A 17,633-nucleotide genomic window follows, 5' to 3' on the forward strand; every position below is an offset into this window, starting at 1 on the left:
CCAGGGCTCCCGTCCATCAGTGCACTGACCTCAGGGACTGTAAGCGAGCAGCAGTGACCGGCTGTGTTCCCGGGATGTGGAGATAGGATAGAGTGCCTGGACAGACGGATGCTGCCTGGGGATCCCGAGATGCAGCTGTGGATTGAGTGAGTGAGTGAATGAATGAATGAGTGAATGAACCAACCAACCTACATGGCCTCCCAGTAGGCTCATGCCTGGTCACTTCCTGGCCTGCAGGGCCACGTGCCCAGGGACATTTGCAGGCACCGAGGGCATCCCATCCTCAGAGCTTACCGTCCATCTCCCCTGGAGCACCCCCTCCCCGCCTGTGACACCTGCAGCAGCGCCCTCCCAGTCTGAGCACTGCCCCTCACTGTCCACTGTGGGGGTGGATCCAGAGGGATCAGGGAGAGACTGGGGAGGGGGCGCGGTTGCTTCCCGGGACCAGGCCTCTCTCTCCCATTTGTCCCAGGCCTCCCTTGGGACTAAGACTTCAGATCTCTTCCAGGCCATGCTGCTTTGGGAAATAAACTATTTCCAGCAGTGCCTGTTTCCAAATCCTCATCGATTTTGTCTCTGTTTTCCCAGCTTCCTTTCACAATGGGTTATTGCAGGTGACGGACGGAACTCACCCTGCATGAACCCGCCTCCTCAAAGCCCAGCAGCAGCGCCCTGGCCTGCGGGGAGGTGCCAGGCCCTCCTTGCTCCCCGCCGGGGCGAAGGCACTGTATGAGGAGCCCCCTGAGATGGGCCATAGGGTTCACCTAGCTCAGGTCCAAACACCTCCTCTCAATGAGACCTGACACAGGCTGCCCAACCTCGGGGGGCCCCAGGGTCCTGGAGGACCAAACCCGGAGCAGCGCCCCCTCCCCAGGGCTGGGGGTGCCTGAGAAGTGCAGCTAGTATTCTGGAAGGCCTAGCCAACCCCTCCCCCCCATCCCACCTCCCCCCACAACCTGTGACAGGGACTGGTGTCCTCTCCTCCTACATGGCCCCTGCCACATGCTGACCCCGCCCACACAGCCAGTCCCCATCTCATGCTGGGCACAGCACTGTGCACACATCATAGGAGCTCCTTCATCCCCAAAGCGCCTGTGCAGACTGTGTCCAAAGCAGCAGTCAAGCTGTCCCTCCTCCACCCTGCTCCAGGCTGCTCCTCTGACTCCAGGAACCTGCCTATATGCACCGGCCTTAGGGGCAGCCAGGAGCAGGGCCACTGTGGCACTGGTGGGCAGGCACGAACATCTTTCCTGAGGCTGGATTCACAGGCCTGGGCTAACTCTAAAGAGACAAGGACTCTGAATTCCCAGTGGCCCTGGGGCCACAAGTCACAGCCATGTCAGCTTAGAGCTATGGGAACGGAACCAGGGGGCTTCAAGCTAGAACCAGTGAGTGTCAAGAAGGCTGCAGAGGCCCAGTAAATGACCAAGCATGGCAGCCAGCACATGATGGAGACTGGTCCCAGCAGGGCCTCCCCAGGACACAGGATGCAGGACACAACACAGAGAGACTGGCCAGTCAGTTTCCTCCTGGACCCTGGGGTCTGGCTCCATAGAAAGGTCAGCCTGGGGGTGGGAGCAGAAGGTAGGCCCTGGTCACAGCCCCAAGGCTGAGTGGATGGAGCCTCAGAGCCTCAGTTTGCCATATCTGGTCCATACAGCAAGTTCCTACAACATTCTCAGCCAGCTCCCTGCCATACCCAGTACTGCAGCAGCCTGACTCCCAGGCCAGGAAAGGGGCTCTAACCACAGTGGTGGTGGGGAGAGTGGGGGCTGTGGCTGGGAGGGGCCAGGACAGAGATAGGCCAGGTCAGAGAGGCAGAGACAACAAATGTTGGGACGAGAGACAGAGCCCCAGAACCAGAGGTCTTCACGGAGAGAGAGAAGAATTGGGGCGGGGGCCTGTGTGGGAGGAGAGAGCAGACTACCAATGGGGGAGGGGGGAACAGGGACCAGTGAGGGTGCCCCCACATCCAGGTCCTTCGGTGCACAGCCAAGCAGCGAAGCATGCCTGGCACTAGGAGCAGGGGACAGAGCGGCTGGAGGGAGAGAAGCTCCTGCCCACCCTGAGGCCAGCCTGATACTACTTGTATCAAGACCCCCAGTGAGGGTCAGACACCAGGAAGGAAGCCCAGAGACAGGAACAGGTAGGGGCTGGGCCTACTGAGTGGGGGGTCCCCAACCTACCAGCAGGACCTGAAATGGGGTCATGGGTGGCAGTCTGAAAAGTCCAGAGCACCAAACGGAGCTGGAAGGTGCTGTGCTCATCACCGGGTGACATCAAGGAGGCCCTCCTTCCCCTCCCACATCTTCCAGCCACCAGCACCATGCATTCCACTGTTACCCAGCACTAGGGGGAAGGAGCCAGGACGTGGGCCTGGGCGGCTGACCTGGGCCTCAGCCTCATGGGCCCAGCCTATGAAACAGGATGTCCGCAGGGCTCCCCAGGCCCAGGCTGGTGTGAGTCCCAAAGAGGCACAGATGGAGGCTGGGCTCTGCACATTTGTCAGTTGTTGAGTGAATGAGGCCAGGAGTTTGGGGATTTGGTTTTGCCAGGAGTTCCGAAAGCAGAGCAGCTGGACCAGGACAGAGAGGAAGCTGTCACAGAGGCCTGGGGCAAAGTGGCAGCCGGCTGCATTTTGTTCTTGGGGACCCACTGGTCACAGTCGTACAAGGACTTGGGGGACTCAGGAAAGGCAGCATCCGTGCTGGGAGCTGTGGGCAGGCCTTCCCTACATGCTCAGCTCTCACTCCCTGGGTGGGAGGCAGGGTGGCTGCCCCAAAGGGGCATTGGGTCAGGACTTTCAGCTGGGATTCAACTCATACTTCACAGCCCAAGGAGGCCTGCGAGGAAGAGCTGCTCAGCCTAGAGACATCAGACCCACATGGGACCTGAGGCCAGAGACCTTGACTTTCCTCCTAAGAGCTAAACACCTGAGCGTGTAAGCACTGGTAAGTGGACCCACCTCACTCACAGAGGGGAGACCGAGGACCCCCACCTGGCAGAGAGGAGCCATGTGCAAGCATAGAGAGCAGCCAGGAGGTGGTGGTTGGCAGCAGCAGGGTGGAGGGGTGGAAGGCACAGACCCAAACCTGGTCTCCCTACGTGTCTGAACTTGAACAAGAAAGGAGTCTCCTTGGATTCTTTTCCCTTAAATGTCGTAGCGACGCTGCCTCCCATGGAGGAGATCACTTTGGCGTGTGGTTATTTCAAGGTTGAATTCTTGTAGTGAAATTTGTCTTTGGAACCTTGAGGCCCAGATTGGTTCAGGACAGCTGACAAACCAGGATGACAGACAAGCGGAGGCTGCTGCCTCTCCCCAGGCATCAAGGATCCCTGCACTGGTGGTCATTCCTTAGCTCTACAGCATGCTGTCCCCCACGCCCCCAAAGAACTAGAAGTGTGGTTGCCAGTTCTGTGAACCCTGAAGACCCCCAGTTCCGCATGCAACCAGAATTCCTCTGTGCTCATCTCCCAGGGCCACCACAACATATTATCACAGACTCAGTGGCCTGGAACACCATGAACATATTCTCCTTCAGCTCTGGGGGCCGGACATGTGAACTGCAGGTGCAGACAGGGCTGGTTCCGGACGCTCCGGGGGAGATTCAGCCGCATGCCTCTGTCCTGGATTCTGGAGCCTTCCAGCGATCTTGGGGACCCCGGCCAGTAGACGGATCCCTCCCCTCCCTGCCTCTGTCATCACATTTCCAGTTTCTCTGTGTGTTCCTTTCTATCTCTGTAAGGACGCTCTCCCTGGATGTAGGGACGGCCCTAATCCAATATAATTCCATCCCCATCGTGACATCCATGGCAGCTGCAAAGACCCTACTCCCAAGTAAATCCACATGCTGAGTCCTGGGTGGACGGGAATTTTGGAACACACAATTCACCCCTCCCAGGGTGGAGCGACAGTTCCTCAGTCCAGCCTTTCACATCCTCCCTGACGGCCCCGGAGCAGCGTGCTGCCTCCTCCAACATGGAGAGAAGGCCCCTCTGGCCTCCCGTGGACTAGTTCACACCTGGCTGGGCCTTAGGGTCAAAGTCACAGGGCCCATGCAGCATTGCCAGCAGGTGCATCCCACCTAACAAGGTTTCCAGGATATGCGGTGTTCCTCCACCCTCTTCATCAGCAGGAAGGGCCTCAAAATTCATTGCCAGACCACTGGGGCAAGGGCAGTGTGACCCCCCGCCTCCATGTCCAGACCCAGGACGCACCCGGACCCCCTCGAGGCGGGCTGCAGGCTGCTTCCCTCACTCTGCCCTCTCTCCATGAAGCTCTCGGCGAATAAACTGCTACGCTGAGATTACTGGGGGTCAGGCCAACAAATGGACCTCGACTCTCTGCAGGAGGAGGAAGAAAAGGTTGTTAAGGAAACATAATGGTTGTTTTCTCCAACCTCTTAAAACCTGAAGCAACAATTTTTAAAGGTGCTTTAATTTATTTCTAAATAGAGACAAACATAGCATTAAATCATTATCAGACATGAGAAAAGCAAAGCAGCTAATCTGGCTTTCATTTGACTCCATTTAGTTAAAAGTGGCTTTCAACAGGGGTAAGAGGAGGAGGAGCAGAGGGAAGAAATATAATAACACCCAAAAATGCCCTTGATGGAAATGATAACGTTCCCGTTGAAAGATGGTGTGGTTTTGTGTGCAGGAAGAAAGCAACCGCTCCTTATCGGGAGATCCCCGAGGCGGGCGGCTTTCTCATGTAAATCCCGGGCTGCCACAGCACCAGCTGCACCCCACGACTGGCAACGGAAGCCCAAACACTAGTCTTCATCCTGGGCACCTGCTCAGAACTCGTTTGGGGTTCACAGAGGAGAGAAGGCCCACCTTTCCATGCTCACAGCACTTGCTCCAGCGGCCCTGGGCCAGCCCCGGGGGTAAAGCAGCTCACTAATTCGGTCCCAGGTGCTGGTCACAGGCAGGGCACCTGTCCACTCCAGCCCCATCACCAAGAACCACATCCAGACTCCTCCCCACAGCCCATGGGCCCCTGTGCGCTGGCCCAGACCCTCCACTCCTGCCTACGCAATTTCATTCCTCGCTCTGCTCAACATCACCTCCTCAGAGAGGCCTCCGCCTCCTTCTAAAAACCGAAAATCCCTTCTTCATGCCCTTTGCATCTCTTCCCCCTCAGACTGTCACTACCTGACCGACGCTATAGGATGCACCATGTTTATTGTCTGAGCCCCACAAGATGACAGGTCCTGACCTGGGGCAGGGATCGTGTCCGTCTCTGGCACCACCTGCCCCAACCCCTGCACAGTGCCCAACACAGAGGGGCACCCACTAGTCCATGTTGGGTGAAAGAATGAATGAATGAACAATGGAGTCAGTGACGAATAAGTGAATGAGCATAGTTGCTCTGGCCAATTGCATCCGTCTCACTGCTTCCTGCTGCTATGGCCAACTCCCAGGGCTCCAGTGAACCAGTCACCCATGGGCCAGCCTGGGTGTGTCCAGGAGGGGCACCCGCCACCAGCACCCTCCTGTCATGCCACCCTTCCTGCTTCCACACGGCAGGGTCCCAAGGGACACCGGTGTGGCATGACAGTACGTTTCACAGGCATAGTCAGGATGACTTGGCCAGGTTTCCGTGGCACCCCACCAGGGCATCCAGCACAGAAGGGCCCCCGTGACCCAGCACAGTCTGTCTCACAGCCCAGACATGGGATAAGGAAGGTCCTGCAGCCCCACCGGGGTGCAAGGACAAAACAGGCTCCCGGTGGATCTGCCTCCCTCAGAAAAGGGGTCACCCGGTGACTTCCCAGTTCTCGGAAGCATCCAGAATGGGAGGAGATGGGAGGGGAAGGTCCCAGGCACCCTTCCCAACGAGTGTCCTTGCCCCCTCCTTTCCCTCCCACTGCGTCTCAGCCAGGATGGGGACCAGCACAGCAACTCCTTGGGGAGGACATTCTGGCCAGGGCTCAACAATGCAGCAGGTGTGAGAGCACAGTCGGGGGGGGTCTTAGCTCAGCCCGGCCCAGCCTATGAAGCCAGTCATAGAAAGCAGGGAGCCTGCATCCTAAAACCCTAGCCCCCAGGCAGACAGACCCAAATCCTGCCCTTCCACCAGGAGCCACACAGCATAGGCACCGAGGGGCACAGGAAGGGCATGGGCCACATACAACAGGGAGCGAGGGGTCCTCAGGGACAGCTGGTCTCCCTAAGGAGCACCGAATGCACCCACAATCCACAGGGTATGCAGACCTTCCAGGAGCACCACAGAGGACTACCTCCTTCTCTGCTCTCTTGAGAAGCTAGCCCACATCTATCACCACAGCATCAGCTGCCCCCAGGGAGGTCACCCTTGCCGCCCGCCCCCCACAGCTGCTCCCTTCATGTCTGCCCTCCCTGGCCCCATGATTGCAGCACTGGGCTGCTTCTGTAGTGGGGGGCTCTAGACTTCCCACCAGCCACCGCCCTGAAGCCCAGCAGGCCCTCCGACTCCTCCTGCCTCTCTCACCTGATTCTCCTGTGGCCGAGGCCCTCCGCCCCACCCTTGGCACAGATGCATCGGGCCAGCCATCGACCCCCCCAGCATGTGTGCCTGGCTGAGGTTTTCTACAAGAGGAGGAGAAAATGGTCCCAATCACCCTCCCCAGTGAGGGAGCAGGAGAGAAATGGAATGTAACAGCTTCATAATCATATCCATAAACATTAAAGTCATCTAGGAGGATAAAACCCCAGCACTCTGCCAGCACATCTCCCTACCTGTCACAGGTGGCAGCAAGTCTGAAGATACTTAATTAGAGCCGTGTGGCCTCGCAGAAACAGCAGAAGACCGATGAAACAAGACCAACAGAGCATGCCATCTCCCCCCGTGCACCTTGATGGGCAAGAGGAACACAAGGGACGGGATGGATGAGCCACTAGATGGTGGTGGTTGAGTGACAAGACCTTGTGACCCCCACATGGAGCTCAGAGGGTGACACTACAGAGGCCTGGAGGGGTCCCCACAGGCTTGCAGCTGGTGCCCTTGTTCTGGCTACCAGTGCTTGGACCGGCATAGGGTGTGGGTCCAACTCTTGCCCTGTGTATGCAGACTCAGAGGCCGCCCTTTAAGAAAATACAAGGTGGGGCCTCCAAACAACAGCAAAGATGAACTTTGGTACATTGTCACATGGCACAAAGACCCATAAATACACGTGAAGAACTTTCCCCAGAATCTCTCCTCCATGCCATTCTGTGGTGCACAACCCTGGTGCAGGGCTAGGGACCTGCACACAGGCAGAAGCCATGGGGAACAGGTTGGCTCCAGCACAGATGTACTCTTCAACCCCACCAACAGGACCAAGGTCTAAGTCAAGGGCACCTCTCACCTACATGGCAGCTGGCCACTGGGCTGCCTCACTGCCTCGCTGACCATCTCTCCAGGGCCTGCTCAGTCGTGTCTGAGCATATCTGAGCCCTGGGTCTTGCTCCTAACTGCAGGAAGCCTCCTCAGTTCATGGTGCCAGGGGACACCCCTCCAACCCACCCCAGGCTTGCTTCCACAGCAGTTTCGGCTACTCATCTGCACACTGGGATGGCTGGCCACCACTCTGCTACCTTCTCATCACCCCAGAATTAGGAACAGCCTGGCTCACCGCCCACCAGTGTTCAGGCACCGTGCTCCCTTCTTATCCGAGTCTGCAATGAACTAACAGTGAAGTTTTTGGTGTAAAACCTCACAATACTCTGCCTCTGGGCCACGCTCCATCCTCCATCCCAGTCCTCTGTCTCCAAGAGTGCTACCAGGCCTCTTCTCAGCTTCTCCACCAACAGCTGTGGCCAAGGTTAAACATCCCCCCAAACCTGTTCCCATTTGCTCAGTCGTAATAACACCCTGATACGGCAGTTCCCAGGCCTCTTGGAGCTAGGCACAGCCATGTGACTGGGTTCTGGCCAATGGGATTCTGGTGGACAAAGGGCCTCTGCCCAGGGTGTCCCCATCCTAATCTCTGGAAGCTGTGAATGAGTGACAAGGGGACTCTGCAGGTGGGATTAAGGTAAGGACCTTGAGACGGAGCAGTGACCCTGGATTTTCCAGGTGGGACCAATGTGATTACAAGGGTCCTTTCGGGGGAGGGCAGAACCAACAGGAGCCATGACAGTAGAGGGCAGGCACCTCACCCGCCTCGGACGGCCCATGCCGAGTCTCCAGGAGGCCACCCCACTGTCCCTCAGCCATGCTGTCCTCCAAGGAAACCCGGGCTTATGCCTGGTTATGTCAGAGCATCTGACAAGGGTGAAAACAACAGAGAACGCTCAAGAAAACCATCAATAGAGAAAACAGGCAAAAGTTTAGTATTTCATACGTAACTTAAAAAAAGATATGAAAGGACGCCAATATAAAATATTGCATTGCAAATAATGTTTGTACAAAATCCAGTAAGAATACATAATTTTATCACTTAAGATGATTCATAAAATATATATTCCTAAAAAATAAATCAACATGTCATAGACAGTGACAACAGCCAGAGTGCAGCAGAAGAAACGAGCCTCATACCCTGAGGACGCCCGCGGGGCTCATGGCACAGCTGGTGACGGAAGCGCTTACTTGGGCAGGAGGACTGGGCAGGGGCACGGCGCGCACACCACCCTCGGCCATGCTCACCAGCAGCCCTAGCAGGTCATCGAGGGGACAAAAGGCTACAGAGCCCCCAGGACAGGAAGCCCCACCAGCACCTCCGGCTGCTCCTTTACTGGTACACGACCTTGACGCAGAACGCTTCTTCATTTTTGTCTTCGTGGTCATTGATGTAAATCAGAATCTCCTCCTCCCCGGGGCTCTGCCGAGGTGCGAACCACAGGCCGATGGTGTAGGTCTCTCCTCCCCCAACCTGCAAGCAAGCATCAGATCCTAGCCCTACTGCAGCCCTGCTCTCCATGCCAGCACGGTCTACACATGCAAACCCAGGCTGACAGAGCAGGGTAAACCGAGGCTCTGGCCCCTACTGCCTCCAGGCACCTGAGGTTCTGAACACAACCTCCCCGTGTTACAGGACACCGCTGCTCTGCCCACGCCCCAGGGGAGATTCACAGCTTAAGAAACACCTTCCAATGACAGACAGACTGCCATCTGCTGTACTGTCGTTAAAATACTTGCAACAGAGAAAAGGCTAACTTGCAGGACACTTGCGAATAAAATCGCTGATAAACTGCAGGGTAAATTGGCCACCAGAAGCCCTGTGACAGTGCCCAGATGTGGGGGCCCTAGCCGCATGGGCAGAACTGCTGAGAGACGGGTGGCTGCCCCTACTCCCAGTACCCCCGGTGCAGATCAGCACTGCCCCCTCCCGGGGCTCTGGAGACCCCTGTGCCTCGGGGCCCCTGGGACATGCCGAGGCTGGGTGCCCGCATGCAGTGCGCACACCCTGTACACAGCGCTTCCCGCACCTGGAAGGAGTCCTCTCTGAACTGCAGCAGGTCAGGGTGGTCGCTGTACAGGTGATAGGTCCTCTGGGAGGGGTAAGGGTTGGTGTAGGTGATCCGCTTGTTGGCGCCTCTGCCTTTCCCTGCAGCCAGTGTGATCTCGAAAGCCTGTGTGGGCAGGGGTGTCAGCCTTCCTCAGCCTGCTCTGCACGTAGAGCCCGACCTATGTCTCCATAGACATGACAAGACACCTGCCGAGGGGGCTCACTGTACAGGAGCAACCCCCGCCCCCACCCCTAGGCCACAGACTGCGGAGGAGACTCGGTCACGGGACCAGGAGACAGCGAGGTGACACAGCACCCATACCACACACGACCCAGCAGGTTCCCCTCCAGACCTTGGAGATAAGAGGCGGGCGGCAGGAGAGGCACACAAGCCATGAGGCCACCAGCTGGTGGTAGTCCACGTCGACCAGGTTGAGGTGGATGAACCGGCTCCCTGCCCTGTGGGGCCTCACACCGACATGCAGGTCCTGCACCCCATGTGGTGGCAGCACGAACACACCTTTGGGGTCAGTCTTTCAGAACAACAGCAGAGAGGCGGGTCAGGATGCAGTCCCTCATGCTGTGCAGAGGGGTTCCCTGAACACCTGCAGCCAGTGCACAAGAATCCCAAGGGACCCCAGCTATTCAGAGGCAGGGGGCACGTGGCCTGCAGGAAGTCAGAAGGGGACCGAGTGACGATGCCAGGTCTGAAGCCAGACCCAGCCACGCAGTCAGGGTTGCAGTGCATCTCAGTCTGCATCACCACCCGCACGGGCAAGTGCCCCTCCATGTGGCAACAGTCCCCTTAGCACCAGAGCTGCCTCAGCAGAGGGAGATCTTAACAGGCTCCAGCTGTAAGCTTCAGCAAGGAGTCTGCATTGCCCTCATTACCCAGACGCATAGTTGTGGCTAAATTAATTCCAAAATTCTATTAATATTTACCTTCCAATAATTCTAAAAGTTGGCCTATAGGGTTTATATGTCACTCATTCCATGATGGCAGATCCAATAAAAGGCAGTTTGAATGAAGACTCTGCCAAGAGTCCTAAAGGAGCTGTGAGCTGATTCTCAGCCCCACACTGGCTGCAGCCAGTCTCCACACCGTCCGTGCCCCAGGTGGGATGAGGATGGGGAGAGGCCAGAGAACACCCAGTGACCTACCTTCAGCTCCTGAGGGTGTGAGGTGAAAGCCTGCACTCTCCTAACCGTCTGTGTCCCTCGAAGGACAAGGGATAGGCGTGTCCGCTGGCCTGTGACACAGGAGACGTCCACACGCTGCAAGGAGTGGAGGTAGACCTGCCATATTTGGATGGGTGTCGCCAGCCAACGATCCCTGTGTAGGACAGAAACCGTGATCAATGAGGACAGCAGCACTGACCAGGAAGAGGCCAAGAAGGTGGCCAGGACAACTGGGGCAGGCTGGAGCCCAGCTGCCATCATCCCTGCAGCCACCTTCCCCACTCTGAAGGCCCACTGTGACTGTACCACAACACCCTGTGTGAGTGGTAATGTGGGCTTCTACCAGCAACAAAACAGTCCCAAACCAGGTGGTCTGGGACAAAGCCTGTGGAAAGCGTGCCGTGGAAGAGTATGTGGGTTCAGAGGCCACCCAGACCTGAGCTCACAGGCCCCGTCCTAGCTGCCTGGTGCTGGAGGCCACTGGCCCTTCCCTGGAAATGGGGCTCGATAACCCTGCCCCTCGGGCTTCTCCACACAGCCAGAGACCAGAACCGAGCATGGCTACACTTGCCCCAATCCGAGATGTCCTATTCAGAAGCCCCCAGCCTACCCCAGTTTTAAAAGATCCTCAAGGGGGACACCTGGGTGGCTCAGCAGTTGAGCGTGTGCCTTTGGCTCAGGGAGTAATCCCAGGGTCCTGGGATCAAGTTCCGCATCAGTCTCCCTGCAGGGAGCCTGCTTCTCCCTCTGCCTATGTCTCTGTCCCTCTGTGTATCTCTCATGAATAAATAAATAAAATCTTTAAAAAAAAAAAGAAGAAGAAGAAGATCCTCAAGGGACTGGAAGAGGAGACTTCCCAGAACAAGGTAAAGGAACAGGGTTATTTCAACTGAGTGGGAGAGGCAAGAAGGCAATGTGATCACCATCTCAGGCACGGAGGATGAAGACTGCCACCCTCCCTGTCCCCTGGACGGAGCCAGGCACTGCTCTGGGGCAGATGCCACCCCAAGTTCCTTTCCTTGGTGGGTTCTCCATGCCTCTGCAAGCCGCCGGGCCACTCTGATCCGATGGCGTCCTTTGTGAGGCCCCTGCCAGCCGTCTCACCTCCCGTGGCTGAAGGCCCCACCACGATGTGCCCCATCAGGAACTCAGCATGAGCCGGGGCAGCCCCTGGGATGCTGTGGCTGCCTCCCAGTCCCGCCAACCCTCCAGACCTCCCGGGTTTGGGCTCACGGACTCACGCGTAAACGGCGACAAAGAAGTCTCTGCTCTCTGGGCTTGGACCGCTGGCCACCTTCAGGAACACGTCCCGAGGCTCCCTGGGGCCCTGGCGGACATGGGCGCCCTGAGAACACCACCTGCCTCCCCCCCAAACCCCTGGCAGGTGAAAGCGGGCAGGAACCAGCTCCCTCCCTCCCACAGGTGTTGCATTTTCAGTATTAGGCAGAATTCGTTTTTTTCTTCACTGCAAAAAAGAAAATTAACTTCTTGATTTCATATTGAGTTCAATAATTATATTCTGCAGGAGATTTTATCCAGTTTCCTAACCAGTCATAACATAATTATTGCCTTTATTCTTTACACAATGGCAATTAATAAGTGGCTTAATTACCACTCACTTTATTCACTTTGCTTCATGCCTTTTTTTTTTTTTTTTCATTTGAATTCAGGTAATCCAAGAACTGATCTGCCAGCAGAAAAGATGAAAACTCATGCATAAAGTTCCCACAAGGATGTCAAAATAGCCCCTTAGCACCTTAGAAAGACACCACTTAACTAAAAAGCTGCAGTGAAGAGGCCTCAGGAGGCCAGGGGCTCAGATGACCAGGCACTGGCTGGGAGACGCTCGGCAGAACTTACCACATTCTGGGTCTCGCAGATGACATTGGGGTCGCTACATCGAACATGGACTGGGGGCTCCTCACCAGGTCTTCCCATGGGAGCACCTGCTGCAGGGAATATCATAGCAAACATCTTCTGGACAGGCCCGGGCCACGTGATGTTGCTGTCGGGGGCAGGCCTGGCCCATCACAGGTACCCCACAGACACCAGAAGACAGCAATGCCACCCTTCCTACTGTCCCGCCCACGTGGGCACTGGCACTCCCGCCCTAAGCCACACATGCAGGCACTTATCCGAAGAGAGTGACCAAAAGGGGGGGGGCGGCTATGGTGCAGGGCGCCAGACACGGGGACGCTGCTGCACTCTAAAGCACCAGACCAGAAGCAGACAAGTGACGTGGCAGCAGAAGGCGCGAGTGCACTCCAGGCACAGCCCTAGGGGCCGTGGGCTTTAGGAAGTGGGATTAGCCAGCCAAGGGCATACCCTCGCATCTCAGAGGACGTGAAAAAGGTCACCATTTCAAACCATAAGGGCGGGTGGCAGACTTTACAGATGGGTCACAGGTTGGAATAAGAGCATCACAGGAGAATGTGATGATGCCACTTGTCACCCTGAGGGAAAAACCTTTAGCCATCTGTGGAACCTGCAAAATGCCAGCCGCAGGGACAGATGGGACCTGCCTGGAAGCGTGTGCCAGGGAGGCAGGCGGATGGCCTTCTTCAGGAAGGTGAGCTCTGGGTGGTAGAAGCGGAAAACCTGGTCCACCACATGGGGCTGGGTCTCCACGGTTAGGCAAAGCACGGCGATGGGCTTACCGCCACTCCCCCGGAACAAGACCTGCCAGGAGAGCAGAGGTTGCCAGCATCAGGGCTGGCACGTGGACTCATGAAGAGCTGCCTGCACCAGGCCAGCATCCATAGGGCCCAGTCCCCATCGCCCCAACGTGTACATATGTAAAAAGCTCTGTGTAAGAGCATATTTAAGTCATAAATCATAACAGGACAGCCAGCAGGAGCCCAAATCCCCACTTGGGATGAACCCACCATCCACACTGTTGAGCTCTGGGTGCCCCACCAGCCCCCCACCAAGGAAGCCACCCTTCCAGATTCTGTGGGCCTGGTCCCATCTTTTCTTAGCTGTCTTCCCACCTTTGGGTTTCATGCAAGGTCACACTTCACCTGAAAGGTCTTCCCCCATCACATGTGCTCCCTTGGCTGGGAGAGAAGCTCCCACAAACACACCCACCACCCCATCATCTGTGCCTTGACACTGGCCACATTTGCACCACTACTCTGAGACTTCGGGTCTAACAGGAGCACGTGTGTGTTCAGCTGCTGTGCCCACTGCAGACCAGGCTTCTGCCCCACCCCACCCACCTGCTCTCACGGCTGGGCACCCCCTCAATCCACATGTCTGCTCCCCCTGGCCACTCCTGGAAGTGCAGGGAAGAGCCAGGCTTGGGAGGACAGGGACTCTCTGGTCAGCCTCATCCAGTGACCCGCCCCAGTCCAGCAGTCCCTCCCACAGTGGGGCTTGGGTCCAGGAGCCTATTTCCACACTGCAGACCCAGCACCGACAGGTGACACCCTCCTTCAGATGGAGTCTTGGGCTCAACCGAGTCCTCTAGCACAAGAAGGGGCAGACAGACACTTCCTGACATTTCCACCATCTTAAAAGCTTGGGAGTGCTGGTTTTACCCTTCCAGTGACCTGGTTAGCACCTTAGCAGTTAACCTAGGTATCAGTGTCAGAGAGCAGGCAGGTCTAGCGTCCAATGCCTGTCACAGGAGAAGCAGCAAACATGAAACCACATGTTCATAATGAGACTCCAAAAACATGACCTCCTCTGGAGGTTGCTAGGGTATAGTTTATTATCTTGAAAACTGATAAACAAAATCAAAGAATCCAACATTGTGATGCCTGGGTGGCTCCACGGTTGAGCATCTGCCTTTTGTTCATGATCCCAGTCCCAGGATCGAGTTCCACATCGGGCTCCCTGCAAGGAGCCTGCTTCTCCCTCTGCCTATGTCTCTGCCTCTCTCTGTGTCTCTCATGAATAAATAAAATCTTAAAAAAAGAAAAAGAATCCAACATCTATCCTGACTTTCTGATATAACGTATATTTCAGGGCAACCAAACTGCTGGTGGGGAAATTCTCATTCATTGCCAAATCACAGCTAACAAGTACAGAAAGAATGAAAATAGTTGAATGTCCCCATTTCCCAGGGTGAAAATGAGCACAGGCAATGAACCCGAGGTGGACCACAGACACGGGGCGCCAGGGTCAGTGGACCCCAACTCACACACACCAAACATGAGAAGTGAGCAGTGGGGACACCAGGAGACTCAGAAGGCCTGCTGCTGACCAGGGCAGGGACAGTGGCATGTACTAGGCTGAAAGTCCTCATCGGCCAGGGACACATCCCGGGGTCATTATGGGTGAACTCATGAGCTCTCTGGGGTTTGCCTTCAGACTCCAGATCCATATATGGCAAATGTACCAGGCTCTCAGATTCCACTGATAGCCCTACATAGAGAGTGGACCTATTCCTTGACCAAGGCAAAGCTGTGCCTCTACAGTAAGTGAAATACAGCAGGTTCCACTAGAGATGGGGCCGTGGGCACAAGCTGACACCACGGTGATGTGGGAACACAGGCCTGCAATTGGGAGCCGTTTCTTATCTGGAACCCACTAATAAAACCCATTCTCGGGGGGCAGGGACAAGGCAAAGTCTCGTTGCTTTTGTTTTTACTTTCAAACTACTTCACAAAGGCATTTGTCTACCCAAAAAAGAGCTTCAGAAATTCCTAAAAACAAGTGTCCTAAGCTCTCCCTCAGGATATCCTGAAGGCAGGCTGCAGGTGTGTGTGCAAACACGCCCTCCCTCCCAGGCAGTAATGAAGGTTTCCAGAAGTAACTGCATGCCACTCCCACTGGTGCTAATGGGATGTGGGATGTGGTGGACGAGGGTCAGAGGGCTAGTCTAGCCCCGTGTGTGGTGGCCACATGCTGGGACAGCTGTCCTCCCAGGGCCATGGGGCAGGCACACAGACCACCAAAGGCTACAAGGCGGCCAGTGGCTGGGGAGAGGCTTCCATGCCAGACACCCACCCAGAGGCCATACCAGCATCGCCTGAAGCAGTCACTGCCCTATCAGAACATGAAAAGTCCACCCTACCCTGGTAGGAGGTGCAATAAAGGACAGAGGGTCAGGTCCTAGGGGCCTGAGGAACAACAGAAGGCAGGAATGCTTCACCGGGTCTGCTCAGAGGACACCTGGCTCTCAGGCAAAACCCCAGGAATGTCTGGGATCAGAGATCTCCTACCCCTTACCTTGGCATGCTTAGTGGGCATTGCACTGGATTTCTGGGGCAATCCGGTATCCGTGTCCTTCTCAGATCCGAGCTCAGAAGTGGGCTGTGAGAAACCAATCAGTCATGAGATGGGAGTCCGAGGGTGATGGCCACTACCTGCAGGACTTCTCTTTGTAGGAACAGCTGCCACCAGGGCAGAGGGCTCCCGTGCGCTGTCTCATGGGTTCTCACTGGGTGGCTGTCTGGGTGACCACTGTCATGAACCAGACTCACTGCCCCAAAGAGGGAACAGGGGTGGCCATGAACTATGAAGGCTCACCGGACATGTAACTGGCTCTGCCTGAAGTCAAAGCCCTGATGTCTTCACTGTCTTTACGATCTCTTATCCCAAAAGTGCATCTAAAGAGCCTGTTCAGGATTCTGTGTGTCTCTGAGAGCTCCTCAAGCCCATTTAAGTGACGACCATCCTACAGAACTGACCCCAAAAGCTCAGGATGAAATGCATGCCCTGCACCCTTGCCCACCCATCCCACCAGTCACACGGGCATGTACCACTCACACCCATCACTGGAAACCTCCACGCCTGCATTTCCAGCAGAGGAGCAAATGCTACAGAAGACATGGGCACACAGCATTAACTAGTGAACACAAAATGCAGCAAAGTTTCAACCCATCATCTCTTCTAAGGTAAGGGAGAGGTCCTATACCCAGAGTACTCAGAGGGGACAGTCCAGCCTTTCCTGAAGCCCAATGCATAGGGGCTGGGAGAGCAGGTGACCTCCTGAAGGCTAACGGGTCTGAGCAGCACAGGGGGACACATGGAAACGTCCCACTATTATTTAGCCAAGTGGGATTTGCCCACGTGCCTGACAAGTCCATCTGGCATTGGAAGAATGGCCTCCCCACCTGCGCCAGGGCCAGTTGCCCTACAGAGAAGGTCTGGTATTTGAAGGGGATGTGGGCCGTCTCTCGTGGGCGCAGGAAAATCTGTGGGGCAAGGCTGCCCCGCAGATGGAACATGTCCTCCTCCACCGGCGTGTGCAGCTTGGCCGCGTCTTTGAAGTATCTCCACTCCTGACTGTCCTGGATGATGCTAGATGGCAGGGGAGACACAGCACTCCCAGTGAGTCCTCCGCCCGCCCACTCAGAGCTGGCACCTAGGACCAGGGGTGAAAGCCAGGACCAGTGGGACCCCTTGAGGGATGAGAGCAGCCCGGCTTTCAGGGAGAACCTGTAGACACCCCCAGGGACCCTGTCGGGGCTGCCACTCAAGCCTACCTGAGCTCAGGATTGTCCACCTCAATGGTCACTGTGTGCTGTGTGTTGTGGGGGTTCCTAAGGGCAAACTCGAAGAACTCGGCAGTGCCCAGTGTGACGTGGATTGTGTGCATCGTGGTGATGGCCAGGCTCAGCGCACTGGTGATGCTCTCTGCCTTCGTACGCTCCCGATAGGCAGCAATCACCTGCAGGTCGCGTGCGTGCTGTGCACGGATATTCTGCTGAATCTGTGGGACACAAATGCCAAACGAGGCCACCATCCTGGGGCTGGCTCTCCTTCTCGAGGGCTGTTTGGCCACCTCACCCACTCCCATGCCGAATACCAAATTTCTTCTGGAATCACCACCTCCTCCTTCCCCAGACACCCGGGCTGGATGGGACTGGCCCATCCTCAGGTCCAGAGGACAGTAAACGGGTCTACATGGCACTCCTGGCTCCAATCAGCCCTGCAGTGGTCTCCCCTGTAGAAGGCGGCATCTGCCCTGCAGGCTCCCAAAAGACTACAACCACCCATGAGGCCACCTCTTCCCATGGCCTCAAGGCTGGCATCGGCATGATGGGGAATTAGAGGCAAAGGTTTCTAACAAAAGGGGGGGAATGACCTCAA

General features: G+C 56.3%; 1 protein-coding gene across 8 annotated transcripts in view; it reads right to left on the minus strand.

Annotated features, from left to right (window-relative positions):
- Positions 1 to 8,276: 8,276 nt before the first annotated feature.
- Positions 8,277 to 17,633, minus strand: part of NPHP4 (nephrocystin 4) — a 116,751-nt gene continuing 107,394 nt past the window's right edge. For 5 of the 8 annotated variants that reach the window (XM_041772532.1, XM_041772534.1, XM_041772530.1 and 2 more), the window contains 10 exons: positions 17,027 to 17,253; positions 16,655 to 16,841; positions 15,768 to 15,851; positions 13,115 to 13,271; positions 12,453 to 12,541; positions 11,834 to 11,919; positions 10,575 to 10,746; positions 9,767 to 9,946; positions 9,394 to 9,537; positions 8,277 to 8,837 (listed from right to left, as the gene is read on the minus strand). In XM_041772532.1, coding sequence (XP_041628466.1) covers positions 8,697 to 8,837; positions 9,394 to 9,537; positions 9,767 to 9,946; positions 10,575 to 10,746; positions 11,834 to 11,919; positions 12,453 to 12,541; positions 13,115 to 13,271; positions 15,768 to 15,851; positions 16,655 to 16,841; positions 17,027 to 17,253 — 1,467 coding nt within the window. In that variant the 3' untranslated portion in view covers positions 8,277 to 8,696. The remainder of the gene's footprint in view (positions 8,838 to 9,393; positions 9,538 to 9,766; positions 9,947 to 10,574; positions 10,747 to 11,833; positions 11,920 to 12,452; positions 12,542 to 13,114; positions 13,272 to 15,767; positions 15,852 to 16,654; positions 16,842 to 17,026; positions 17,254 to 17,633) is intronic. The other 3 variants (XM_041772535.1, XM_041772537.1, XM_041772533.1) reach the window with 1 other exon arrangement.

Source organism: Vulpes lagopus, chromosome 10, assembly GCF_018345385.1.
Source record: "Vulpes lagopus strain Blue_001 chromosome 10, ASM1834538v1, whole genome shotgun sequence".
NCBI classification, from domain to species: domain Eukaryota; kingdom Metazoa; phylum Chordata; class Mammalia; order Carnivora; family Canidae; genus Vulpes; species Vulpes lagopus.